Genomic DNA, 27,209 nt, shown 5'->3' with positions numbered 1-27,209 from the left:
AGGCTGTTTTAATTGTGATTAGGAGCAGCTTATACTAATTGTGGTTATTATAAAGATATGAAAAATCCATATCATCGTCCATGGTTCATACACCAACACATAGCATAGGACTTTTGCCACTTACGATGTCCTCTATGTTAGTCTTAATTTGCTTTCACCTGAATAATTGCACTAGTCAATACATATTGAGTACTTCCTATGTGTCAGGTATTTGTGCTCTTAAATTTCAGTCTCACAAGAACCCAATGATGAAAAGGAAATGGAGGCTTGTAGGGGTTGTCATCCCCAAGGACTCATAGCTGATAAGGCGTGGAGGTGAGTTTTAGATAGCCTAACTCCAGAACGTATATGCATGTCATTCCTCTGCAATACTGAATACAAATCATTCTTACAGTACAGGGAGGAGGGGTTACAAAAGTCACGAACCAGGCGCTCTACTGAGTCTGACACTGAAGATGCTAAGGGTAAGGAAAATGTAATAGGTCTTGAGGAAGCTGGAGAGGAGAGATTTTAAAGTAAAAGTAGCCGAAGATACAGGATATAAGATTTTCAAAAAAATTTTTTTTCTTTTTTAAAAAAACATTAGTTAAGCATGCAGTTCGCTAGGCATTGGGGATAGAAAAGCAATAAGGACAATTTCAATCTAGTGAGAAAGATAGGTAAATACATTATAATAAATTTTAAAATATAGATTTGTATGCAAGGTTCACAGAACATTAGAGAAATTATAGACAGAATTTATTCATTCATTTTATTCATTCAAATGGCATTTCTTGAATACCCACTGCATTATGCTTGAAGCCGGAGAAACAAAAAGGGCAAAGGTAAAGTCATTACCCTGAAGAAACTCACAGTCTAATGAAGATGCTTCTGGAGTGGCAGGCAGGAAGCAAGGATGGAGCTACACGAGCACAGAAGGATTACATAGCCTCGAGTGCTCAGATAATGCCAATTTAGTGTTACCTACGCAAAAAGTTAAGGCTTTGGGTTGGCAACAGTAGAGGATGCTACAGAGGAGTGCAGTGGACAGGTCCAAAGGGCTTGGACTTAACTATGACAACCCAAATTGTTGCTGGGGGAACGCAATGCAAGGGAACATGCATTTTCCTGCAGCATCAGTTTTGTTATGATGTGGAGCACAAAATCATGCTTTTTACTACTTAAATGCGGATATACTGTGAAGAATGCAAAAACATAGGAGTTTCATACAATACGACAGGAAACGAATTTCCACAGCTAGGCTTATGAGTTAGCCAGATAGGACAGGAAACTACAAGAAAATCCCACAGCTGGGCATGCAGACGGCTTTGGCTCTCACCCCTGAAGACTCGGGGGGAGGAGTTCACAGTCTTCAGCTCTCCGGGTATCTAGGGTAAGATAGTTGAGGAACAATGCGTATTAAGTGTGCGAGAAAAGCGTTTAGGAGTTAAGCGCATGGGTTGGAGAGAGGTTAGGGCGCAGGCAACTGGGAACCCGTCATCTTCCCTCTGCTCGCTGGACCTCTTAGTCGAAAAACATCCTCCAACAGGTGCCCCTTTGCCGCCAGAGACAGCGCCTGTAGTTCGTGAGCTGCTCGCTGAACGCCTGGCGGCTGGTTGCCTGGGCAACCCTCTTCGGGGGCTCTTCCGCGACCTCTTACTATTGGTTTAGAAGACGCAGCGTGCGTCTGACGTCTTTGCGCGGCGCGACCAGATTCGGGGGCGGGCCGCGCGGAGCTTTAGTTCCCGGAACGCCGGCGCTTGGGGGCAGTGGCCGCGGCTGTTGGCCCACCGGGTGCCGGGCATAAGCTTCCCGCGGCCCCCGGTGGGGGGCAGTTCGTGTGCTGGTCGCGGCGAGAGAGAGGCGCGGTAGGAACGAGTCCCCAGAGCCATGAACCGCGGGTACGGGTGTCCAGTCCGCGCTGTCGGCCAAGCCGATTTGCTTCCTGATCTGTGGCTAGGGCCGCCGGCCCCGGTTGCTAAGGACCCTTGAGATCGTGAGCACTTGGAGTGTGCCCCTCCTTTCCTGGGGTAGAGGGTCTGTCGAGAGTATCGTTCGTTAACCTTAATTAAAACTGGTAAACTCCTCCTCCCTCGGCCCATTTAAAAAATCTCTTTTTTCTTCCTTTCTTTCTTTCTTTTTTTTTTTTTTTTTTTTTTCAGTGTCTTCCTCTTTTGCTAACCTCGATAGCATCCTGGCCCTGGACTGATCTTTAAGTATCTAGAAGTGAGTGTAGGAGGGGTGGCGGGGAAGATGGAAAGTTGATTCTAAGACTCCTAAGCAGATTCTGCGACCCCTAATACTGGCCCTTTGAATTTGTGGTTAAACAAAGGGATTGGGATAAGTGACTATTGGGCTCTGGGTCTTTTAGAATTTGACAGAGCTTTACAAATGGAACATGGTTTCTATAGTGGGGCTCTTACACGTTTGGAACTTTCTAGACCTGGATTAGAAATCAGGAAAAAAATGTGGCCTCTGCTGACTAAGAATTTTTTTTAGTTCAGTGGTCTAAAAGCTGAGTACAGGAGAAAGTATATACAGGGAAAGAAATAGGCTATATCAGCTGTCCAAACAATGATAGGAAGTACACTTTCCTACCATTGACACAGATGTCAGCAGTCCCTTGTAGATAGATGACCTGTAGCAGCCAAGGGAGCTTTAAGGGGAATGTGGGGGCTTCATAGGGTGGTTTGTTTGCTTTCTGGTAGTGACATAGTTTAGTTCCAGGTTAAGTGGATTTATGGATTCTAATATCTATAATTAGAACCTTTACCTTGTTTTGTAAAAGAATGAGCGGTGACCTTGATAATATTTATAACACAAAATAGTTCTTTCTGCTTCGCTTCTTCCCAACACTGCCCCTTTACACAATCCTTCACATGTTATTTAATGGAAAACCACTTGGAAGAGGAGTTACCAAGGATACGATTTATTAAACTTTCTTTCACGAACAACTCATACTCCAGGCTTATCAGTGGTATGCTCCCAGGTGGTTATTTTTAAAAATTGACCACACTTCCAGTTGTCCTTTGGTGTCCCTGGAGGATTGGCTCCAGGACTCCCTCGCTCCCCCCAGTCTCTTTCAGATACCCAAATCCACCCATGTTGAAGTCCCCCAGTCTGCTCTCCGTATCCGTGGTTAGGTCAATCTATAGATGTCGAACCCGCGTATACGGAGAGCCAACTGTAATTTGTCCTTAAGGTAACGGATAAAAAAGTGAAAAAGCAATTGCTTTGGAAAGAAACATACAGAATTTTGAAAGGGAATGTATACATGTTTGCATTACTGTATGTGTATTTATTGCTGAAAATTATATAAGTATATTGTACTTAAAAATTGTCCTGTATACTCAAAACTGTAGAAGCTCAATTTTCTAGCATGTTTAAGACTTTTTCAAATGAGTTTTGGTGACTTTCTGAACTCATTCAAAATATAATGCAACACCTTCCCATTAGTTTGTTACAAGAACAACTTTTTGACGTGAAGGAAGATAGAAATTTAGCTATAAAATTCCATCCAAAACTTCTACTGAATTGGTATAGAAAAATGTGCATCATAATTTGATGTGGCTGCCTATGCAGTTGTTATGTTTGTGGGTACGTATCTTTGCTGTGCTTCGCGTTCATCTGTTGCAGCTGTTACCAATCGATGATCATAAGAAATTGGACTCAGCTGGTCTTCAAATTGATGTAGCCCAAGATGTTAAACCAAATTTTTTAAAAAGGAGAAAACATTTGGTCACACTGTTGTTAATAATAGTAATACTAAAGAACACTTTGTACCCTTGTAAAGAGAATTATAATAATAGCTAAGACTCATGTGGCCCTTACTGTATGCCAACCATTATAGAAATGTTGTTTTACATATATTCGTTTTAGTCTTCGTCAACACTTAAAGAAGTTCCTGTAATTATGCCCAGTTGTGGAGTTGAGGAAACTGATGGGTTTTTTGTTGTTGTTGTTGTTGTTTTCCAACAGAAACTTCTGTTGTTCCCCCTCCAGGAGCTTCTCAAAACAGAAGTCAGGCACAATATTAAATACTTGTTGAATGATCACAGAAGTACGATAGTAGATTAACATATTTGAAGCTTCTCTCAGCTTATTTTAGAATGTTATCTGACAACTTTAATGAGATTTTAATTACCATAGTACTAGAAAATGCCCTGGAGATGAAGGTGAAGTGTGATAACTGGGAAATAAGTCATCTGCTGGTAGTGGGATGTGATAAATGAGATCAATGTATTAAATCAAGGAAATTGAAATTATTCAGTGTGCAGAAGCAAGTTTACATTTAGTTTCTCTTTACATGGTATCAGACTTTAAGCTGGTAAATCATGTTTGAGATGTCTGGCTATTGTCCTCCTCTTGAGGATTTCTAATTAGTTAAGTGGATTAAAAGCATTTCATGTGAGGAATATTTTTAAAAAGTATCAGTGTTTATCCTGAAGAAGAAAAAATGAAGGAGTTAAGAGTTAATGCCATCAAATATTTGAAAAGCTGTCATTTGGAGGTGGAAGAGGACTTTACCTGTGTTGTCGTAAGGGAAGATCTTACACTACACTTGAGAGGCAGTCATTATTAAAGGCATTAAAGCGAGACGTGTGCTAATAGAATAACTAGTTGTCATGGAAGTGAAGGAACAGAGTAATCAAGTAGAAATAAGGACACGGGATAGAAATCAGAATGCCATAGAAATATACATTTGAAAAACCAAGATCAGGAAAGGCTTCATGGAAGTTGGGAATGAAGCTTGGCCTAAAAATACCACTAGGCACTAGGGTAGGAGTGTGTGTGTATTCCTTGCTAGAGATACAATTGTAGAAATTGACTGGATTAGCTGGAAGCCTTGGGGTATGAACTAGAGTCCTCCATTAGCAGAAAAAAAGGAACTGTGTAAGGGAAAAGTGAACCAATATTCCGTGGGTGAGTAACTTGAGAGAGAATTTCATTTACTCCCCCAGAAAACCTTGATAGGCTTTTATTTCCCTCTTCAAACAGGTCAGGAAGTCGAGGCTTAGGGAGGTTAAATCTGCCTAAATTCATAAACTTCATAACTGGAAGAACTGAGATGTAGACCCATATTTGAGCCCAAAGCTCGCTCTTTGTCATCACAACATGTAGCATGGAGCATAGGAAATGAAGGAAAAGGAAACAGTGGTGATTCTGGTTTTCAGTATGAGGACCAGAAAACTGGTGGTATCCTGGGCTAACAAGGGATTCATACCTTCAGTGTGACAACTTCGGTTTTAGTTATATTAAATTTAAGGAGCTTGTAATACATTGAGTAGGAGAGTTCATTATGTCACGTGAAAAGTAGAGCTTCATGTGCACATGTTAACATTTGGAACTTTGGAAATAAGCCAGAGAAGATGGAGAGGATGATAGAGGATGTGCCAACCACTCCTATCAGAAATCTAGTCTGTGTTTTCTAATGTGGCCAGAGGATTGGAAGTGAGTTTCTAACAGTTTGACAATTTGAATGGAAAAGAAGTTGACTTTTGTACATCATTTTCTTGGAGATGATTATTTTGCTGTTACTGATACTATTGAAGTTGACATAATTTCACGTTTTCTCATTAGTCTTTTCCAGTATTTTGCTCCATGTCAACTTTTTTGTGTATCTTTTACTGTATTGTATAATTGTATACTCTGTTCTGGTTTGGTCTTTGTATTGATAACAAATGCTCCTCCAAACAAATTTTGAAATCAACTCTTTTTTTTTTTTTTTAACTGCAGGGGTGAAAGGGAAGCAATGCAGAAATCAGAGGGCTTTGGAGGTACACAGTTGAAAAACAGAGCAAGAGGTACAGAGCTTTGTGTTTTAAGTGAAGAGGCCAAGTTTGTTAATGGCACTTTATGTGTTACAGATGGGTGCAAGGTGAACTTTATTGCTTTTACCTGGTTTTTATTGATGTTCTGTTTTGTCCAGGTGACTATGATCAAAGGACATCATCAAGCACACAGATAAAACACAGGAATGCAGTTCAAGGAAGCAAATCCTCATTGTCAACCAGTTCTCCAGAGTCTGCAAGAAAACTTCATCCTCGACCAAGTGATAAACTGAACCCTAAAACAATTAACCCGGTAGGTCCAAAACTACTCCTAACTCAGTAGATTTTTTAAAGGCATTTCACACAGTATTGAACAATTCTGGATGCTGTCTTGAGTTTTGTCCCTTTGCTAGTTTTGAGCTAATGATGAGGAAGGGCCTCTGGTTATGACGATGAAGTACTGAGATAATCAGTCACATGTGGGAGTGAGTATGGAGGTAAGGAGACACAGAAGTTAACCTGTTTGGGTTATCGCATTGTAGTGCATAGAAAATTGCACTTTAGCTTTAGATTTTATTTGCAGTGTTGTTTTACTTCCCAATGAATAAACTTGTATTCAGTTGCCACAGAATGCTTTTCGTGCTTCCATAGTTGCATAAAGGTCTCTGACTGTTCCTCTGTATTCTGTAAATTAGCTCCACCAGAAATCCTAGTTGTAGTACTAGCCTCCTTTGCCCTTTCCTAACAATTTAATAAGATTTAATAAACATGGGATTTATGCAATAAAAAAATCAGAAGTGAACACACCTGTGCAACAGCACCAGGTGTTATTTGCCCCGTGCTCAACTTTGATAGGGTGAGATATTAGTGACTTCAGCCTTCGAAGGGGATTGTGAGAGTGGCTGAAGCTCCTGATTGACTTTGATGGTAGGTAGAGTATGGCAGGTACTTAAGGAAGTAAGGGTATAGTGAACTCTCCAAGAGGGAAGGAGTGTCTGGCTTGATAAAAGAAAAGTGAGAAATGTTGGAGCGGCTATGTTCCTTTGCTTCTTTCTGTAATCTCTGCAGTGTCAAGGAAATTGAATACCTGAAGAAGACCCTAATAATCTTGTTGCTCTCATTTCCTTTGCTTATATTTAGTTGAGGGAGTTTGTGGTGATGCTTCAGTTTTCTTTCTCTAAGAAGTACTTTTTGAATTAGTAATATTTAGTGACCTTAGTCCTAAGTTTTAGTAAAAATTGAGGAAAGTTTTGGGAAATAGTGAAATAATTTGACCTGAGATAAGCATATCTAAGATATGTAAAGGCTACCAATCTAAAACAAATGAGTTGGAAGTCAGAATAATATTTACCTTTGGGCAAAAGGTAGTAGGGATTTGGGAGAGGCAGTGGAGGCGTCTGGTGTGCTGGAAACTTTCAGATTTTTCAACTGTTAATAAACAGGTGTGTTCATGTTATGTGAATTCACTATTGTGATTTATGCACATTAATATTTTAAATATTTGAGTTAAAAAACTTTTTGAAATGCTAATTCAGTATAGTATGGTATATAACATTAATGCAGAGTTGAACTATAGTCTGAAATTGTTAAAAATTGAATGGTTTAACTTTTCACTTTAGACTTGGTAAAATTTGGTTAAAATCAATAAAAGTAATCCATTCATTAAAAAATTCTGATTTTGTGGGACGTGGAAGATGAAACCATGATTATCTCTAGAACAAAATAGGCAAAGGAATTGTTTAACATTTCAATCAGAAATGTAGACTCTGTGGGTATTTGGAAAATTTAGGGATTATTTTCTTTTTTTTTTTTTTTTTTTGAGACGGAGTCTAGCTGTGTCACCCAGGCTGGAGTGCAGTGGCGCGATCTCGGCTCACTGCAAGCTCCGCCTCCCGGGTTTACGCCATTCTCCTGCCTCAGCCTCCGAGTAGCTGGGACTACAGGCGCCCGCCACCACGCCCGGCTAGTTTTTTGTATTTTTAGTAGAGACGGGGTTTCACCATGTTAGCCAGGATGGTCTCGGTCTCCTGACCTCGTGATCCACCCGCCTCGGCCTCCCAAAGTGCTGGGATTACAGGCTTGAGCCACCGCGCCCGGCCGGGATTATTTTCATGATCTGTAAGGGCCAAAAAGATCGTTTGCTTGTAGGTAGTAGAAGTAAAATACGTTGAGAGTATAGTACTAATTTGTCTTAATTTTTTCCCCAATGTGTGTAGCACTTTTTTCAAATACATACATCCAGGCATATATTTGTGAGAATCTTCTCCATCTTCTATTCTCTTTTTTCAAATAACTTTCTTACCTAATATGCTTATTACTTGAAAATAATTTTTAAAACTTGTATTTCTTTGTTAGCAGAAATTGCAACTAGTTAAGTGAAACATTCCTCTTGTGAATTGTTACACATAACATGGATTGATTTTTGGAAATGAATCTTTTTTTTTTTTTTTGAGATGGAATCTTGCCCTGTTGCCCGGGCTGGAGTGCAGTGGTGCCATCTGGGTTCACTGCAAGCTCTGCCTCCCAGGTTCACGCCATTCGCCTGCCTCCTCAGCCTCCTGTGTAGCTGGGACTACAGGCACCCGCCACCATGCCTGGCTAATTTTTTGTGTTTTTAGTAGAGATGGGATTTCACCATGTTAGCCAGGATGGTCTCTATCTCCTGACCTCGTGATCCACCCGCCTCAGCCTCCCAAAGTGCTGGGATTACAGGCTTGAGCCACTGCGCCTGGCCAGAAATGAATCTTTTATTATAATTTAACTTGAATGAATTTTCTCCTGTGTGCTTTTACTCAAAACTCATGCTTTTCCAAAGGAGAAAAGAGCTGATTCTAAATTTTTTAAGGACATTTTAAAACTACCACTGTGTGTGACTTAAAAAACATTATGTTGTTATGTCTTTAAAACAAGTCAATTTATATCTTGTAATTTAGACAACTATTTTTTCATTTGATTATATATTAAAAGTACCATGTGATAAAATATTTACTTTTTGTTCCTAAATCCTCTTTAAGTCTCTTATCAATTATATTGAAATTATTTTTGCTGTGATTGTTTGATTGTTGAGATTAACCATCCCTTAAATCATCTTTGAGAGTAGGTATAAAATCAATCTATTCAGATATAGCAAAACTGAAAGGTTATGAAGTTATATATCTAAGAAAACACATCCAGGCATATATTTGTGAGAATCTTCTCCATCTTCAATTCTTTCCCTCCTGCTCCGTGTAATCCTTTGTTTTTTATAGAAGCCTAAAGCCAGTTTGGAGAAATGTGACTACCTACACCATCTGTATTTGGCTGGAGGACAAAGTAGGAGATGTGCAGGAGGCAAAAAACAAATATACTTTTCCTGTACTTAACACCCCTTCTCCGTAGAGTCCTCACCTTGAAGGGTCACAGTGGGAAGAGGGTAGAAAGAACTATCAATATGTGGTTTCAGCCGCCTTCAAGCCTTCTGAATCGTTAGGGAAAAAAGATGTTCAAAGTATAGTTGTATTCTAATAGTGAGAGAATTGACAATTTTTCTCAATTGTGTTGCTGGGTAGAAATGGTACACTTTGATACCAGCTTGGTGGTTTGAAAAGCAAGATGGCTGTGTGCGTCTGACCTCAGAAGTATGGGTGATAGTAATATTTTCATTTTTTATTTTAGTTTGGTGAACAGTCACGAGTGCCTTCTGCGTTTGCAGCTATTTACTCCAAAGGAGGTATTCCTTGCAGGTAAAATCAATACGATTTATAACTGACCAAATTATTCAAAATCATTGAGTAAAATCAGTACAGTATTTAGTTTAAATGTATTGTAAGTTTTATTTACTAGTGAGGTTGAAATAAAGGTGACTGTATTCACACTTTCTTTTGGACTGTTATAGATCCCTGGATGTTGTTGAAGATAACCATTTTAATTCCAAAATACAGTTATTGGGATATATGATAAACCATCAATTAGTTTAAGAAATTTACATAAACCCTTTTTCTGAAATAAGCAATTTAAGCTTTCACAGGCTTGGGCAAGTTGCAAATTAAAAAATCCTATCTTGTTGGTAAAATGAAAGTTGTCAATTTAATGAAATTGTTTCTGTTTCATAATATATACATATGGCCGTTTTTGCTTCCTTTTGGATATAATTCTTGCCGCCTTTCTAGACAGATGTCAGAACTATTTTTTTAAAAATACAGACTGGATAATATATCATTTTATGATTTATTTCTATAAAGCATTTATTTCTTCAGAGTACATCCAGTTTTAGCCTGTTCTAGATGATAGAAAATTTTATTTTGATTGTGGAAAGGATTACAACATTTATTTATTTTTGTTCCAAAGTTCAAGAAATCTAGTTTTTTAATGGTATTTTCAGATTTAGAGTGAAAAATAAGCTCAAGAAATACTCTTCAGTTTATTGTTATTTCATATTTAGATTTTGATTTGAAACCCTATTTAAAGGTTCTTAACTCTCTACTCCCCACCCCTCAACAATTTATTGTTGCAAAAATGTAAAAACAATTTTACAGAGACGTCTTGCTCTTATGAAAATAAGCCTAAAGGAGTCAAGAAGTTGAGAACATTACAGAGGAGTTCAGAGAAGCATTTAGGTTGATGGATTAAGTTCACTATCATGATTGTGATGATAGTTCCTTGAGTGTATTTGTACATAAAAACATACCAAATTGTATACGATAAATATGTGCAGTTTATTGCAAATCAGTTATTCCTCAATAAAGGCTGTAATCCCAGCACTTTGGGAGGCCAAGGCAGGTGGATCACCTGAGGTCAGGAGTTCGAGACCAGCCTGACCAACATGGAGGAACCCCCCACTACTAAAAAAAAAAAGGCAAGCCAGGCGTGGTGGCACATGCCTGTAATCCCAGCTACTCAGGAGGCTGAGGCAGGAGAATTGCTTGAACCTGGGAGGCAGAGGTTGCATTGAGCCAAGATTGCGCCATTGCACTTGAGCCTGGGCAACAAGAGTGAAACTCCATCTCAAAAACAAAACAAAGCAAAACAAACAAACAAACAAAAAACAGTTAAAAGAGGCAGAAACCCTAATTCAGGGGCCACCACTTTGTAACCCTGAATGGGCCATTTTACCTTCCTGGCCTCAGTTTTCTTCTCTTTAACAGAGAGAAAACTTGGTTTTGCCTTCAGGTTGTTAGTGTTAGGGTTACATGATCTATATCTGAAAAAGAATGTTCCTTGTAAAACATTTTTAGTAATTACTACATTTTGTTTGCATTTTTTCATTTCTGTAGATTACCTACTGTGTCATATTACCGAAAGATATCACCTGGAACATTTGCGTTAAGATTCACAGACAGCAACATGCTTAAGCACCAAAACTGTAACTTTAACACATGTGGGGTCACTTTTGCTGAAAGACTAGGATTTTGTAGGATTATTGACATTGCTTTGTAAAATGTCCTTGTTCTAATGTGGTTATGCTCTATGTTAGATGATACCTGCTTAATATAGAATTATATTTTTCTTGTTGCATTCACTGACTTTTATATTTTAGATTGGTACATGGTTCAGTGAAACACAGATTACAGTGGGAATGTCCTCCTGAAAGTCTTTCATTTGATCCACTTCTTATTACTTTAGCCGAGGTAAATATGCTATCTCTTCTATTAGAAAAAAAATGTTAACAATTGCATTAAATGTTACTTTGTAGCTTCTCAGTAAATTTCATTCTGTGCTTTTGAAAAAGGAAGCACACGATAGTCATTGAAATACCACACCCCCTTAGGAAATAATTATGATTCTTACATAGTTATTTGAAATTGATTAATCAGCTTTGTAAACATGGAATTAGTCTGCATAGGGATTTATAGATAACTGGATGAAATATTTGTACTTATTTAAAAAAATACGTGGACTCATAATGAGGAGAGAGATTTTTTTGGTGCTAGCGAAATCAGGAAAACATCCGGGATTAAACTGAAAACTGTGCCAGATAGTGGTAAGTGGTTCTGTGTACAACCAATTGTGTTGACATGATGTGTTTCTTAGGGAATTGATACTACCCACCTAAATGTTCTTTTGGAGAACACTCCAGCTTTCTGCTTTATTTGTACATTTCCAGTACAATATCATGGAGGTAGTTCTATAGACTATTTAAAAAAAACTTTTGATAGCTTTGTTTATATAATTTAACATTTGTGTCAGGAAAAATGTTGGTGGAGTCTTAGCTTCAAGTGAATCATTGCTGTCTTCTATGAATTTTATTCCTAGAGTTAGAAGTAGAGCAATGAATTAACCAGCTGTCTTGTATTTAAATTTTAATTACTTGCCTTGTTGAAAGTTAAGGATCATTTTGTTATCAGTAAGAAACAAATGATTCAAGTTTGGGTGATATTAGTAATAAAACACCTGAGTTCTTTCACGGATAGTTTTACTTAGATTAGTTACTGCTGTGTAACTTACTCTGTAAACATGGCAGTGCCTTTTTAGGTTAATATCATTTGCCTTTCCTGTAAAACCAGTGGGGAGGACCAAGTGGGAGCAGAACAGAAAAAAGTAATTTTTCCAATTGAGATTCCTTAATTAAAATGAAACATCAAAGTCTCTAGTTCCTCCTTTAATTTTCCAAATATGTTTACTCTTTTAAGAGTAACCAGTTACTAGCAAAAACTGTAAGTTTTTGTTTTTCTTAATTTATTGCTCAGTATTACAAGTAGTGTATTTTTACAGGTAGCCTATTTTGAAATTGAGTTCTGAAGTTGGCATTAAAGGTTAGGCTGGGTACTGTGGCTCATGTGTGTAATCCCAGCACTTTAGGAGGCCAAGGCGGGAGGATCAATTGAGCCCAGAAGTTTGAGACCAGTTTGAGCAACATAGGGAGACCCTGTTTCTACAAAAGAAAAAAAATTACATTAACCAGGCACAGTAGAGTGAGATGCTCTCTCAAACACACACACACACACACACACACACACACACACACACAATTTGTGATGTTTCCTTAGTTCTTATTTAAACCTTAAGCCTTTTTTACCGGGTAGCAAACCATGTTTTTTTTTTTTTAGACTAATCAAAACTGGTGATGGCTTTGAAAGTGTACTGTAGCTAATCACATTGTATAGGGAGTGCTTTAATTTGGGATATCTTTAAAGGGACTCTAACTTCTGCTTAAAGTCAGCCTTTTACATACCTATTGTCCAAATGTCAATGCTTTTCCTTCTGTATTGAGTAGATGTTTATCTTTCTCCTGGCCTCATTTACTAACAGATAAGTAGTGACAGAAGAACCATGGCTGAAATCCACTTCAACTTTTAATCTGAGAGTTATTATCTCTAAAATGAATAGGATACAGGACACTGCTAAGATGATAGAACCTGTGATCCAAAATGATGCCCATGTGCTTGGCAGGATGGTTTTCAAAAGCATGACACCTTTGAGGAAGGGAAATGTTTGATTACTATTTGGAAGCAGATATTTAGATCTGAAGGACAAATTAGTTGAAAATTAGTATTTCTAAGCATGATTTTGCAGCTGATTATATTTATTCACTTCATAGATAATTAGTCAAACTGAAGGAGTTTACTGTTGATTTTGTTTGTTTTGCTTTATCATTTTGAAAAAAGTCAGATGGCCCTTTTATCTTGACTCACTGTGATTGGTTAAATCATAAGAATCCTAGCTAATTGTTTCTAATGCATTTAGGGTGAAAGGCATAGTGAGATATCTACAGTTTTTAAAAATTTTCATACTGCATTTCAGTATTACAAATGATGTTTAAAATCTTAACATGCCTTTGAAATGCATATAGTATAATACTTGCTTTCTAAATATGTTAATATAAAATACTTAAATATGGAGGAAATTTATTTTAGAAACTTATTAAGTCATAAAATCACTAAATGTAGTGGGTCTCATAGCCATGCATTCATAAAGGAGTGGTTATAAACAGACTAATATGCTCTGCTTTCAGAAAGTGTTTGAGTGTACGTAACAAAATGTTTTTATTATCCTAGTGAATTTCCCTTCTTTTTTCTGTATTTTCATTTACCTTTCCTTTTCCTCCTTCCATTTCCTGCTTTTTCCTTCCTCCCTATTTTCTCTTTCTTTTTATATTTTTTCTTGCCTCCCTTGTTTTTCATTTCATTTCTTTTCCTTTTTCTTATTTTTTTCTTTTTCTTCTCCCTTCCTTCCCTTCTGTGGGTAGAGATTACTCCTGTCTCCTGTACGGCTGACCCTTCCTATCCATGGGTTCCACATCTAGGGTTTCAACCAGCTGCAGATCGAAACTATTAAAAAAAAAATACAGTGCAACAATAAAAAATACAAATAAAACAATACAATATAAAAATTATTTATGAAGCATTTCCATTGTAATAGGTTTATAAGTAGTCTAGAGATGATTTAAAGTATGTGGGAGTATGTGCACATAGTATGCTATTTTATATGAAGAACTTTAGTATCCACAGGTTTTGGTATTCATTGGGGTCCTGGAACCAGTCTCCCTTGGGATACCAAGGGACCCTTTGTCCCACAGTTTCTCAGTGTAACTGAAATTGTAACTGCTGAAATTGTAATTATGATTAGGAAAACAAGAATGAAACTTGATTTTTGTTTAAGCAAGTAAAGACTCAGTTTTTCTGTTAATAGCATAATGGGTAGTAAATCACGTTTCCTCTTGGTCTTTGGCAGGGTCTGAGAGAAACCAAGCATCCATACACCTTTGTGTCAAAGGAGGGTTTTAGAGAATTACTTTTGGTCAGAGGTGCTTCTGAAAAAGCTGTTCCTTTGCTACCTAGACTGATTCCTGTGCTAAAGGCAGCTCTGGTATGTCATTTATTTCATTGTGCTTTATAGTTGAAAACATATGATAGAAAGCTGTAATATATTTAGAATATTGTGTGTCTTTTTTCCTCCAAATTATATGCAAATTAGTTCTTTATCTGTGATTTTGACATATTTGCAGAATTAGGCAACTGTTACTCAGGGCCAGATAACTACATACTTGAAGACATCTTTAGAGGATGTACTAAAGGTAAAAAGGGATATTTTAAGTAATTAGAGGCAGTAATGAACCTCAAATCAGTCTTTCTGTGTGCTAGATATATTTTAGTTAATGCTTCAGTCAGATGGAAAATTTGCTTTTTGCTTCTAGATGTCCTGTGTTGAAGGTTATTTTTAAAATTCTAGGTTTTGTTGACTATCTTCTGATTTTAGATGTTTAATCTTACCCTTTCTTTTCTCTACTTGCTTGCCATTTTGTCTAATCTATCTTTTCTTTCCTTTTCTCCTGTCTTCCCTGATGCCCCTACATCCCCAACTTACCAACCTTACAGGTCCATTTGGATGATGAAGTGTTTGAAAGAGGATTGAATGCCCTAGTTCAGCTAAGTGTTGTTGTTGGTCCTTCTCTAAACGACCATCTGAAGCATCTGCTTACAAGCGTAAGTACTGCAGAGATTAGATAATCATTGGCTGTATGTATCACGCACCATCCATATCTCTTCATGATTTAACAACTTCAAATCTTTAACTCAAAACCTTAAAAATCTCATCATCCTTAACAAAAAATATAGAACTCATTCATAAAACATTTTACTAATGGACAGTATTAGTTTTATTTTTTTTAAAATGGAAAACAGCTACATGAGCAGAGTTTAGGGTTATAATAAAAAGTAAACCAGCCAGGCTTGGTGGCTCACACCTGTAATCCTAGCACTTTGGAGGCGGAGGTGGGTGGATTGCCTGAGCTCAGGAGTTTCAGACCAGCCTGGGCAACATGGTGAAACCCCATCTCTACTAGAATACAAAATGTTTGCCAAGTGTGGTGGCATGCGCCTGTAGTCCCAGCTTCAGGAGGCTGAAGGAGGAGAATTGCTTGAACGTGGGTGGTGGAGGTTATAGTGAGACAAGATTGTGCCACTGCACTCCAGCCTTGGTGACAGAGCGAGACTTGGGCAAAAAAACAAACAAAAAAAACACAAAAGTTGAATGGATAAAAGCTAATGAACAGTAAGATGGTATTATGTTCATGTTGAATAACTATATAACTATGAATTATAAGCAGTGCTCATACACTGTCTTGTGTAATCATATATTACCAAATACGTTTAAGTATTTTTGGTTTTCATTGTGATGTTTTAGTGAATCTGTAAATTGCATTCAGAAAGAGACTTTTTCCTGATATGTGTAACTTTAGTCCTTACTATAAATATTTACTGGGACCCTGTGCAGCTCCTAAGGTTCCCAAGACCACTCTTAGGTTTGATGATTTGCCAGAACGATCCATGGAACTCAGGAGCTCTTATTCACTGTTACGGTTTCTTACAACAAAAAAAAAAGATTAAAAGCAGCGTAGGTAAGAGGCACATAGGGCAGGTCCAAGAGATACTGAGCATGGAGTTTTCAGTTTTCTTCTCCTAGTGGAGTTGTTCATGCAGTGTTTACTTCTTCCAGCAACAATGTGTGGCAACGTGCATGGAGTATTGCCAACTAGAGAAGCTCACCTGAGCCTTAGTGTCTAGGATTTTTATTGGTGTCTGTCATGCAGGCAAGATGTGTGGTTGACATTAGTCTACACCCTCTCTAGAAGTGGAACTAACACCCTGTGAACCAAAGTTCTCTTCATAAGTCACATTGTATAGACTACCTAGTGTTGCCCGAAACTCCCATGTTGACAAGGATACCCTATCTGGCAGGACATTCCAAGAGCTTAGAGGTTATCATTCAAGAGCTAGGGGCAAGGGCCAAACATTAGGCAAGGGACATACATACCGATAGAAAGATTAACGTCTTAGGTAGGACCTCCCTGTCTGCGTTCTTCTGTATTTCACAGCTGAGGTATGATTTTGATCTTGGGTCCACTGTTTTTTCTTGGATCCATCCATATAAGAGATCCTAGAACTATATTTTTAACTTCTTATTCCACAAATAGTGTAATACATACCAGGAACCACCTGGTTAACACTGTAAGAAGTAGGGGCGATGGTGACTATCAGGATAGATATGCTCATAAGTGATAGATGAAATTCCATGAGGTTTCAGGTGAGGAGAAGACATAGTGGGAATAGACTCTCAAGTCTTGACATATGAGGAGTCTTAGGACAGAAGAAAGAGAATCTTGGCAGATACCTGTAAGCTTTATGTCAGGGGGTGTGGCTGACCAACTACGGGAATTTCACACTAGTGTACAAAGTGATTCATTCAAATATTCAGTAGTTTAATAATAATCTCTTGCGCTCTGCTGTCCTGTTTTGTGCCAGGTGTGCCAAGCGTTGAGAATATAATCCTGAGCAGAAACAGGCATGCTCTCAGCCCTTGTGGAGATTGTTGGTTTTGATTTTGTTTTTTGTGTTTGTTTTTTGCAGGTGGGTGGGGGATGTAGAAATAAGCAGCAAGGACATCTGCTGAGAATATTGGGATGGAGTCAAGGGGAAGTGATATATAGAAGAAAGGAATCACACTGGATCCTTCCTCAAAGTCAGTCAAGCAAGGCTTCCTAAATAGCTTCTCAGTCCCACCTCCAGTGGCAGAAAAGGCCAGATTAACAATTGTATACATTTGTTTTGTTTTTTAATCTTTCTGGGTCAGTGGCATTTATCTTTGGTCACTTGGATTCCTCCTCAGAGCTCTCATTTTCCTAGACAAGGACTGACTGAAAGGTTATCTAGCTTTCCTAGGCTGCCAGCATTTTGGGAAGACCTAGACACCACCCTGACCATCAGATCCTGGTATTATATAAAGAGCTCTAGAAATAGGTTGTGTGAGGGTTAGTTCCTGGTCTGTTACCACTCACTATGAGACAGACACCACTGAGGATGTCATTGAGTTGCTGTCGGACCCCCTTCGTCCCTCACCCCCATCTTCCATACCTTTCAGCCTCAAAGCTTTCTTTTTCATCTGGTTTATAGACTTCTACATGCGATGCTTATTGGAAGAAAGGGTATTCTTCTAGAAGAAATTTTTCAAAACCAGTTACTGAACCCCTATATACAACTCATTTTTTCCTCTATGCAAAATAAACTATACTTTTTTTTTTTTTTTTTTTTTTTTGGGACGGAGTCTCGCTCTGTCGCCCAGGCTGGAGTGCAGTGGCGCAATCTCGGCTCACTGCAAGCTCCGCCTTCCGGGTTCACGCCATTCTCCTGCCTCAGCCTCCCGAGTAGCTGGGACTACAGGCGCCCGCCACTGCGCCCGGCTAATTTTTTCTATTTTTAGTAGAGACGGGGTTTCACCATGGTCTCGATCTCCTGACCTTGTGATCCCTGAGCTGCAAATGTATGGGACTTTAAAGAGGGAATAAATCACCTGAAAATCTTGCTTAAAATGCAGAATCTGGGCTTCTGCCCTGGGATTCTGGTTAAGTATGGCATGAGACCCAAGAATCTGCATTTTTAAACAGCATCTCAAGTGATTCTGATGCTGATGGCCGCTGGATCTGCCTATTAACCTCTGTGCTATACAGGGTGTATACAGATTCAGTAGGGTAATGCAGTCTGAAGAAAGCAACTGGAAGACTGGAGAAGGACCCTCTCCATCCCCAGGGTGTTCACTATTACTAAATTACTCATGTAAATCCTCTGTCCTTTGTCCTCTCTTCCCTTTTTATTGCGGGAAAATGTGTGCTTTAGAGGCAAAGTTTTCCATCATGGTCCTCCATGCTCTTGCAGATTACAAAATCGCAAAGTACGCTATTTTATAGAAAACTTCAGATAGCATACTGTAGCAGATTTTATAGGATTGGTTTTACTTGAAATAATGTAAATTGTTTTTTAAAACAAATACAGAGGTTCCTATAATGTAAATTTCAATGAGATGCTTCCTAAGAGAAGCCTTGAAATCTAAAACAAGGGGTGCTCCTGAAGATTTACTTATGCATATGGTGAACATTGTTAAGTTTAAAGTCATTTCGTTTCCCCCTAATCTTACTTTAAAAGCTTTCCAAGAGATTAATGGACAAGAAATTCAAAGAGCCAATCACCAGTGCATTACAAAAGCTAGAGCAACATGGCGGAAGTGTAAGTAGAATATTATTTTTTTTTTTTTTAACTTTTAGGCATATTATTAAATTGACTATATATTTAACATATACTGTCTCATTTCAGCCATAGGTAACTATGTGAAATTGATACTGTTATTTTCCTTTTAGAACTCAGAGTTGCTGTCTCTAGGTCAAGCCCGGCCACTCAGACCAGACTCAGATTGAATAAATGTGGGGCTTGTATACTTGCACAGTGCTTAATATGGCATTGCATGTGGCACATTGGTACAGTTTTTTTTCTTTAAAGTATTTTCAGTGGTTTAGTTTTGATCATTGAAAAGTTCAGAAAACCAAATGATTAACTTAGCTCATTGAGGAAAAATACTTTTTTCTTTTTCATTTGCTGTCTTTCTGACTCAGACGTCCAGATGATTGCAGTATTGGTCTGTAAGTGCGTGCATACCACATAGGTGTACACACACACACACACACAGACACATGCACACACAGTGCTGGAATAGTTTAATTGGTTATTCTAACTTTTCAAGGTACAAAAATATGGAGGATTTCATAACTACATGATGTCAAATTACTAGACTAATTGAACTTTCAGCATTTGGAGGAAGCATTCAGATAATCTCATCTTAGAAATATTTCCATAAAAGCAGTCCTTGCTTGTGGGAATTTTGTTTAATCAGATCTTAATGATAGAATTACATGTGACTATCTTAACATTGCATAACTTAGTTCCATTCTAGGTACTTCTGAAGGAATTAGCTATGAGAAAATTTGCCTGATCATGTACAATTTTTAAAATGACAGACATAAAGCTGTAGCGAAATTACCTCATTTGACCAATTTCAATGAGTTGTTTGATTGATTGTATTCTTTCCATGATGGATGCCTAGAATACAATTTACAAGAGGAAGTAAGTCCCAAAGCCTACTAGATAATGAATTTCTTTGTTGTGTTTGGGTCCTAGGCAGAGAATTAGCATTCGGACACCCTGAGGAGATGTGCAGAACCTTCCCCTAGCTAATCGCATGTCTCCTCTGCAGCAAGGAAATTCTTGCTTGCTCTTCTGAGAATTTAAATGCAAAATATATTTCTCCTTTCTTCTTCTGTGGAGTGGAAGTGAACAAATGCTAAATAATGATGCCACAGCTTTTCAGTGGGAAACCCTCCCTAGGTAGTTTTCCATATCCTGTGGGCCAGTATGGGAAATGGGACAAGTAGAAAGGGACAGGCCAAGCATGTTAGATTTTGTGGTGGGAGTGGAGGGGGTGTGGAGGAGGAGATGGTATGCATAATAATAAAGTTTAGAAACAACACATTAAGATTTGGAAGGGGAACACAGAGGTGTACTTGAGCAATCCAGGATCCCAGAAATATCAAATTCTTTTTTTACTACTCCATCTTACTAGCTTTGAATGTTGCTAATACAGAATTTTTAAAAAGATTTTGTAGTTAATTACTTATTTTCTTCTGACTTATCTTGTTTTCTCGTTATGTCCTACATAATATTTTAATAATAGATGTAATTATTGTAATAGAAAATTTTCTATTGCAATTACATGCCAAAGACTTTCTCTTGGCTTAATTATTATTGTGCTAGCCTCTATTACTTTGTAATCTTTCATGAAATTAATGCTTTTTTTTCTCTTCTGAGAGTGTAAAAGCTTACATATCTCTTTCTTTAAATATTAGAAATAAGTCTTTAAAAATGAGTGTTCTTAGTTGTGGTTTCTCATTTCTTAGGACTTGTGTATATCAATGATGGAACTATTCAACTTCTGGGTACAGGAAAATATCTGTTACAGATAGTCACAGTGTTACTTTCTTAGAACTGATCTGCCTTAAATTTGAAATCAGTTCATTCTTAGCCTGATTTGTTTTTTTTTCCTAAGTGAAATGCATATTTATTTTGGGCAAGGCACAACACAAATCCTGATCTTTATCGATTGTTTGGGAACTCATTACATGGCAGGTACTCTGCAGAGTACTTTTTAGACATGGAACTCATTTACTCTTCCTAGTCATCAGAGGGAGATTCTATTGTTATCTCCCTCTAAAGATCAAGAAACTTAGGCACAGAGAACTAATTAGTCCAGGTTTGACAAATAAGTGACCAGTAGATGCTGAATTCAGATACTGGTAGTCTGGCTTCTAACTACTTCTCTAGTTAGATACTTCCAAAAAAAAAAAAAAAAAAAAGAAAGAAATAAGAAATAGCCTATATTTTATTTAACACAGCGAAAAGTCCTTCTTATTTCATCATTTTGTTCTTACCCCCTTTTTTTTGTTTTGAGTTTTGGATACTTTCTAGGCATATTCCTGCAAATACAATACCTGTTAGGGGAAGTCTGCATGATACTAATGATGCTCAATTTTTTTCTGTTGACAGGGAAGCCTTAGCATCATCAAATCTAAAATTCCAACGTACTGCTCCATATGCTGTTGAAGAAGGGAGCCAACAAAAATTGTTTTTTCTACCTGGTGACGTGTCAAACACTGACTGTGGGTACTCATGGAACCTTTATTCCATGTATTTTATTCTTTTGTAAATCACAGCCACCATTCATTATTTACTAGGTTAAGATGAATATACACTGAATCAAAGTTATTCAGCAACAAAAAAGAACAGTTACTAATGGAAAGTTACTAAAATAAGTTCTGTAAGAGTACAATTTTCTGAGGTTTATTTTTTTTATTTTTATTATTTGTGCAAAGAACTATTATTGAGTTGGCAAGATAAGATGCATTTGTATTTTCTGGTGCCTTTTTATTTATAACACTTTTTTGGCAAACAATTTGTAGCTGTGCCCTTATTTTTATAGATAGTTTGCCGTTTCTTGGGTTTAATATTTAACAAGACCGTAGAAATTTAAAATAGTGGACAAATGTTTGTGAATACACTTTTTAAAAATTGTTTTAAAAGATAGAAGGGATCTTGCTTTGTTGCCAGACTGCAGTGCAGTCGCATGATCATAGCTCACTGCAAGCCTCAAATTTTAGTGCACAGATGATCCTTTCATCTCAGCCTCCCGATTAGCTGGGACTACATGGTGGCACATGCCACCATGCCTGGCTAATTTTAAAATTTGCTTGTAGAGATGGGATCTCACTCTGTTGTCCAGGCTGGTCTCAATTCTGGCCAATGATCCTCCCACAATGGACTTCCAAAGTGCTGGGATTACAAGTGTGAGCCACCATGCCTGGCCCCATGAATACACTATTAATTATTGTTTGTAAATATGTATTGTATAATGTACAATGCTTGGAAAATTTTTTCAGAGTATTCTAGAATAGTTTAAGAATTTTTTTCTAATTCTGTAAATTCTATTACAAGTATGTTGTTTATTACAACTCATTACAACTACCTAAATTTTAGGTGTTAACTCTATTTAAGTAAATATTATTTTTGCATTTCATAGCCAGAAAATACTGATGTTCACATAAGGATATTCAGCAATTAAAATGTTAAAACTTGTACATGCATTCATGGATTTTGTTGTGCTTATATTTAGCAATTTTTAAGAAGCTTCTAAAACTTAATTTAGACATAGTTCAGAATTTTGATGTAATAGAAGCGATTCCTTCTGCAAGAGAGGAGCAGAGGAGAGGAAGAGAAATGGAAAACAAGAATAAGACCTTCTATCTTATGAGCAAAAGGAGAGGCCATAGAGATTTCTGTAGCCACACCAAATCCAAAGCATGAAAGGGATGGAAAGGAAAGATGGGTCTTGCGGAGCAGCAGTTTTGCATCTCAGCAGCTTTGCAGAATGCACTTTCCTTGCTCTATTCCCCGAACACCTGGAGTGACCTCTACGATTCTCATTTCAGGTATAATCTCACAACTGTAATTTGAACAACTGTAATTTGAAAGAGTACAAGTAATTTCTGAGGATTCTTAATGTAGAAATGCCCACCCTGCCTCAGAGCTTGTCCTTCCTGAGCCCTTTGTCTAGCATACTTTTTCCTCTGGTCTCTACTCACTTGTCACATCCTCTGATCATACTAGCTACAACAGCTGCCTGCCTGCTGGCCTTGCTTTTACTTGTTTTCATTGCATTTAGGACCACCCAGAGCTATCTGCGATCTAGAAAATAGTATAAGATTTAGTTTTAAATCTAATAATTACAAAAAATTCTTGGAAAAGACCTATAATATAGACAGTAGAGTTATAAACATTTTATTTTGCTTTTATTTTTTCTTTTTGAAATACAAAATGTGCACATTGAGTTTACACAAACACGCGATGGCAAATTTCAGTGTACATGTATTGTACTACTCTTAATTTCTACACTGGTGATAGCAAGGCAGCTTTCAACATCCTATCTCTACACCAGAATAGATACCTGATTTATTGTTGCAAAGACAGTTGCAAATTTCCTCCTTCTGTAGCCTCTTGGTCTTTGTGAAATTTCTACAAAACAGGGACGATGTGTGTGTCTTTAGTAATGTGGCAATTTTACAGTTTTGGCTGAGATGATTAAAAATAATCTGAATTATTGGAATTTTATGATGCACTAAATCATATTGTAATCTGGATTAGTTGTTGAGCACTTATTTTCTACTGAATCTTGGTAGTAGTTGTCAATGTAATGGAACCACTGGTGCTTTCAAAGTGAATTTTGCTTGCTGTTTGTTTGTTCCTAGTAGACAGTGGGGTAGTCAAGGTTTCTTTGTCCCTGAATGGCTTGTTATATAAACATGCTGTAAGGAAGTCAGGGGAAAGAGGACAGATTTGGCCTTTAATGCTGTTAGGATTACTTGTTATTAAGCATTAACATATACTGGAGGATAGATATCCTGACCCTTTGCATATGTCTGTAAACATCCTTGTTTTGTTTGATGCCGTCTTAAACTTCCACTTGATGATACAATGGAAAACAGCCTGTAAGATTAAACAAATCCAAAATTATATATAGTATATAGGCTTTGGCTATAATGTATGATGGAAAATTAAATGCTTATTAAGTTTCATTAGGCATATGCTGATATCTGATGATAAACTTTTAAATGTTTAAAAATACCAGATAAAATTAATTTCTAATAGAAGGTGGGAAGGAAGGCCATAGAAACTGGAACTATGTGTTTAATTGTAGTAATCTTATTTGTTTACTTAAAGTATATTAATGGAATTACAGCATTCAGACATGAAAATTAATTTAATTTCTGGAAATTAAATGTAGATGTCAGTATATTAGAAAACCATTCAAAATCCTAGGACTGAATACATACAAATGAGTAGCAAAAAACACTGGTATTTTAAAATCACTGATATGTGAAAGCCTCAATAATCCCATGGCTAAGGAATCAATAAAACTATATGCCAGATTCTATTACTTTTGAATATTCACAGAGTATGAGTTAGAACATCCCATGAACTCAGTGGCGTTATGGAAAGGATGCAAATTTATAACTGAGAAACTCAAATCTTTTGGGGATTGCTTTATATTAAAACAAAGCTTGTTTGCATAATATGCTTCAGTGTCAAGCTGAGCAATCTATGCTAAAAGTGGTAGCTCCAACTTTAAGGGTGGTAGAATAGTTCACATTTGTCTGTTGGATTCAGGATCTAGTTGACAAGTTAAATCACATTTTCAAAGAGCTGCATGGAGCGCATTATGTTTTCATCCTGGAAGGGAGAAACATAGAGCGATTAAATTCACCATATCTGCAAGGGAAAGTACACTGTTTTGCCCCTAAGTATTGCCCCCTCCCACCAACCACCTATGCCAAAAGCTCAAATATTAAGTGTTTGCAAACATAAATGCCATTCTATCCGTTTTCCACATAGATCACGATGAAGGAGGAACCATTTTATATTTTGTGGAGTCTATTGACGGCATTAAACCACTTTATTTAAATCTTTACTTGGTATTTAATAGAGGATATTTCTCAAATCATAATGCCAAAATGGAAACTACAGAGGCGCAGAGGTAAGTCAAAGCAAATGAGAATTTTGGCATTCTATGTAGATCACAGGCCAAACCACACAGACTTTTATACAGGTACAAGGAAAATTGTGTGTATGTATGAGCCAGCAGTTCATGAAGATTGGAGGCTGGAGTGTAGGAGGCAGGATAGTGGATTAAGAGGGAACATGTTTGCAGTAATCATCTCTCTCTCTCTGCAAGTTATGGCTAAATCTGTGTTGCCTGAAGGAGACTTTAAAAATGAATGGGCCGGGCGCGGTGGCTCAAGCCTGTAATCCCAGCACTTTGGGAGGCCGAGATGGGCGGATCACGAGGTCAGGAGATCGAGACCATCCTGGCTAACACGGTGAAACCCCGTCTCTACTAAAAACACACACAAAAAAAATAAATAAAAATAAAAATAAAAAAAAATAAAAATGAATGGTCTCCATTACAGAGAAAGGATTGGGGAGCAGAAACGACTAACTCAGTGGCTGTGTTCAGTTTAGCGTATTCTTTAGAAATGAGTTAGAGGACAGACTTTTTGCATTATTGGAGCACTTGTTGGTTGCATGTGAATAGCACTTAGCTGTTTATGGTAGTGGTAAATGGTGGCTGAACCAACAGTGGCTTCCACTGCTAGAAACCAAGTAACATCATCACCACCAAACAGCTTAATGTCACCAAACTAATTCTCTCAAAGACCACCACATTGAAATCCAAGTTGAGAAACAAGCAGACATCCAGAAAGGTAAGAACAACAATTTAAAAAATTTAAAAATACAGAAACAACAGATTTCTTTGTTTTCATGATTATTTGAATTTTTTTTTTTTCGAGGCAGAGTCTATTTCTATTGCCCATCATTCTGGAGTGCAGTAGCACAATCATGCCTCAGCTGGGCTCAAGTGATCCTCCCAAGTAGCTGAGACTTCAGCCATGTACCACCATGCCCAGCTAACTTAATTTTTTTTTTTTTTGTAGAGATGGGGTCTTGCTGTGTTGCCCACATTGGTCTCAAGTTATTTTCCTGCCTCAGCCTCCCAAAGTGCTGGGATTACAGTTGTGAGCTACTGTACCAGGCCTTAACAATTTTTAACTGTGGTTCTACTCACACATCAAGTCAGATAATTCTAAGTAAGCTAACACTGGTTTCTTCGATAACAGGCTACTACCTGCAGTTCTCTTCAGAGAAAATTTTCCACTGTTTCTTTTTTGTGACAGAAGGCCATTAGTGAGTTCAGCCAAAGATCCATTTCTTGTCCACATACACTAAAATAATGATTTTTCTCTTAGAAATCAGATAGAAGCTTGGCCTGTTTTGATGCATACTTGGCTATTTAGGAATTCTAATTCTATGGAAATATGATAGATAATATATGAGTTATGCTAAGTCTGTGCAAAGAGCAGTTCAAATTCTCATATATGTTTTATCCTCCATGATGAATACTCTCTAAGGAATTGGGGAATCAAAAACACAGTACAGGCTGGGTGTGGTGGCTCACGCCTGTAATCCCAGCACTTTGGGAGGTTGAGGCGGGTGGATCACGAGGTCAGGAGATAGAGACCATGGTTAAACCCTGTCTCTACTAAAAATAAAAAATTAGCCAGGTGCAGTGGCGGGTGCCTGTAGCCCCAGCTACTCGGGAGGCTGAAGCAGGAGAATGGTGTGAACCTGGGAGGCAGAGCTTGCAGTGAGCCGAGATCACAGCACTGCATTCCAGCCTAGGCAACATAGTGAGACTCCGTCAAAAAAAAAAAGGACATGTGCAACTTTTGTATCCTCAAAAAGATATGGACGGTTTCCTCCATAGCTTGACTCAGTAGGCACTCTAAATGTTGATTATGTAATTGGTGCTTGTTTTTAGAGTGTTAGGCTTATGTTGCAGGTTGTAGAAGTGGTAAACTTAGGCATATGATCTCTGTATTTTGCCGAGTTCATGGTAGCTAGCTGCTAATACTCAGTTTCGCTGTTATGATAGCTGAAGTGATAGTTCTTATACTTTCATTACTTACTTTTTGGCAGCTTTCAATGAACTCATCTATGGTAACAACCCCATCTTTATTTTTGTCCATTTTCTGTTCAGGAAGAAAACAAAAAATTATATTTAGACTTATATCCCTTAATACCCTCACACCTGCACCAAATGATAAAAAGAAAACCTAGCTGCTTATTTCACATGGAGGAACTGTTTCAGAGCAGAAACCAGTTTGAGATAAAAATGATAGGGCCAAATCCTTCTGGCTGTGCCCTTTTCAATATAATGTGGTGAAGATTTAGAGTCACTCTGTCCTAGGTACAATCCTACCTTTTAGATATGACAGAGCTCGGCCAATTTGCTGAAACTTTCAGAGCTTTCTTTTTGTCTCATCTGTAAAATGGGATTAATGAGGATTTATAGGATTCTTGTAAAAACTGAATGAAAACAAAACTTGTGAAATATGAGAATTGTTTAAATGTTGTATCTTGGATTTGGTGAATGTTCAATGAGTGTAGTTATCAGCATTGCAAATTCAAAACCAAAGCTATTAAATTAATAGGATGGTAAATACTGTTTTGTCTCAGTAAAAATTATTTTCCTTTGCTTTCTTTTGAATCATCG

At 37.6% G+C, this 27,209-nt stretch overlaps 2 protein-coding genes across 17 annotated transcripts in view; one reads left to right on the top strand and one right to left on the bottom strand.

Moving 5' to 3' along the window:
- The first annotated feature begins 1,689 nt into the window (after nt 1–1,689).
- PACRGL (parkin coregulated like) overlaps nt 1,690–27,209 on the top strand; it is a 46,412-nt gene continuing 20,892 nt past the window's right edge. For 2 of the 12 annotated variants that reach the window (XR_012091631.1, XR_005243826.2), the window contains exons 1-9: nt 1,690–1,880; nt 5,716–5,783; nt 5,909–6,063; nt 9,405–9,472; nt 11,266–11,356; nt 14,400–14,534; nt 15,044–15,151; nt 18,644–18,724; nt 24,491–24,632. Coding sequence is in view for 7 of the 12 variants with exons in the window: in XM_038008035.2 (XP_037863963.2) it covers nt 1,870–1,880; nt 5,716–5,783; nt 5,909–6,063; nt 9,405–9,472; nt 11,266–11,356; nt 14,400–14,534; nt 15,044–15,151; nt 18,644–18,724; nt 24,491–24,559 (786 nt within the window). In the remaining 5 variants the exon portion in view is untranslated. The other 10 variants (XR_005243829.2, XR_005243828.2, XR_012091632.1 and 7 more) reach the window with 10 other exon arrangements.
- Nucleotides 22,863–27,209, bottom strand: part of KCNIP4 (potassium voltage-gated channel interacting protein 4) — a 1,194,812-nt gene continuing 1,190,465 nt past the window's right edge. For 4 of the 5 annotated variants that reach the window (XM_008017780.3, XM_008017777.3, XM_073012494.1 and 1 more), the window contains exons 7-8: nt 26,623–26,685; nt 22,863–24,328 (exon numbers count right to left, since the gene is read on the bottom strand). In XM_008017780.3, the coding sequence (XP_008015971.1) occupies nt 24,281–24,328; nt 26,623–26,685 (111 nt within the window). In that variant the 3' untranslated portion in view covers nt 22,863–24,280. The remainder of the gene's footprint in view (nt 24,329–26,622; nt 26,686–27,209) is intronic. The other variant, XM_073012493.1, reaches the window with a different exon arrangement.

The sequence above is a fragment of the Chlorocebus sabaeus genome, chromosome 27, assembly GCF_047675955.1.
Source record: "Chlorocebus sabaeus isolate Y175 chromosome 27, mChlSab1.0.hap1, whole genome shotgun sequence".
In the NCBI taxonomy this organism is placed as follows: domain Eukaryota; kingdom Metazoa; phylum Chordata; class Mammalia; order Primates; family Cercopithecidae; genus Chlorocebus; species Chlorocebus sabaeus.
Note: the sequence above shows the minus strand (reverse complement) of the source record. Positions and strands in the feature narration are given on the sequence as shown.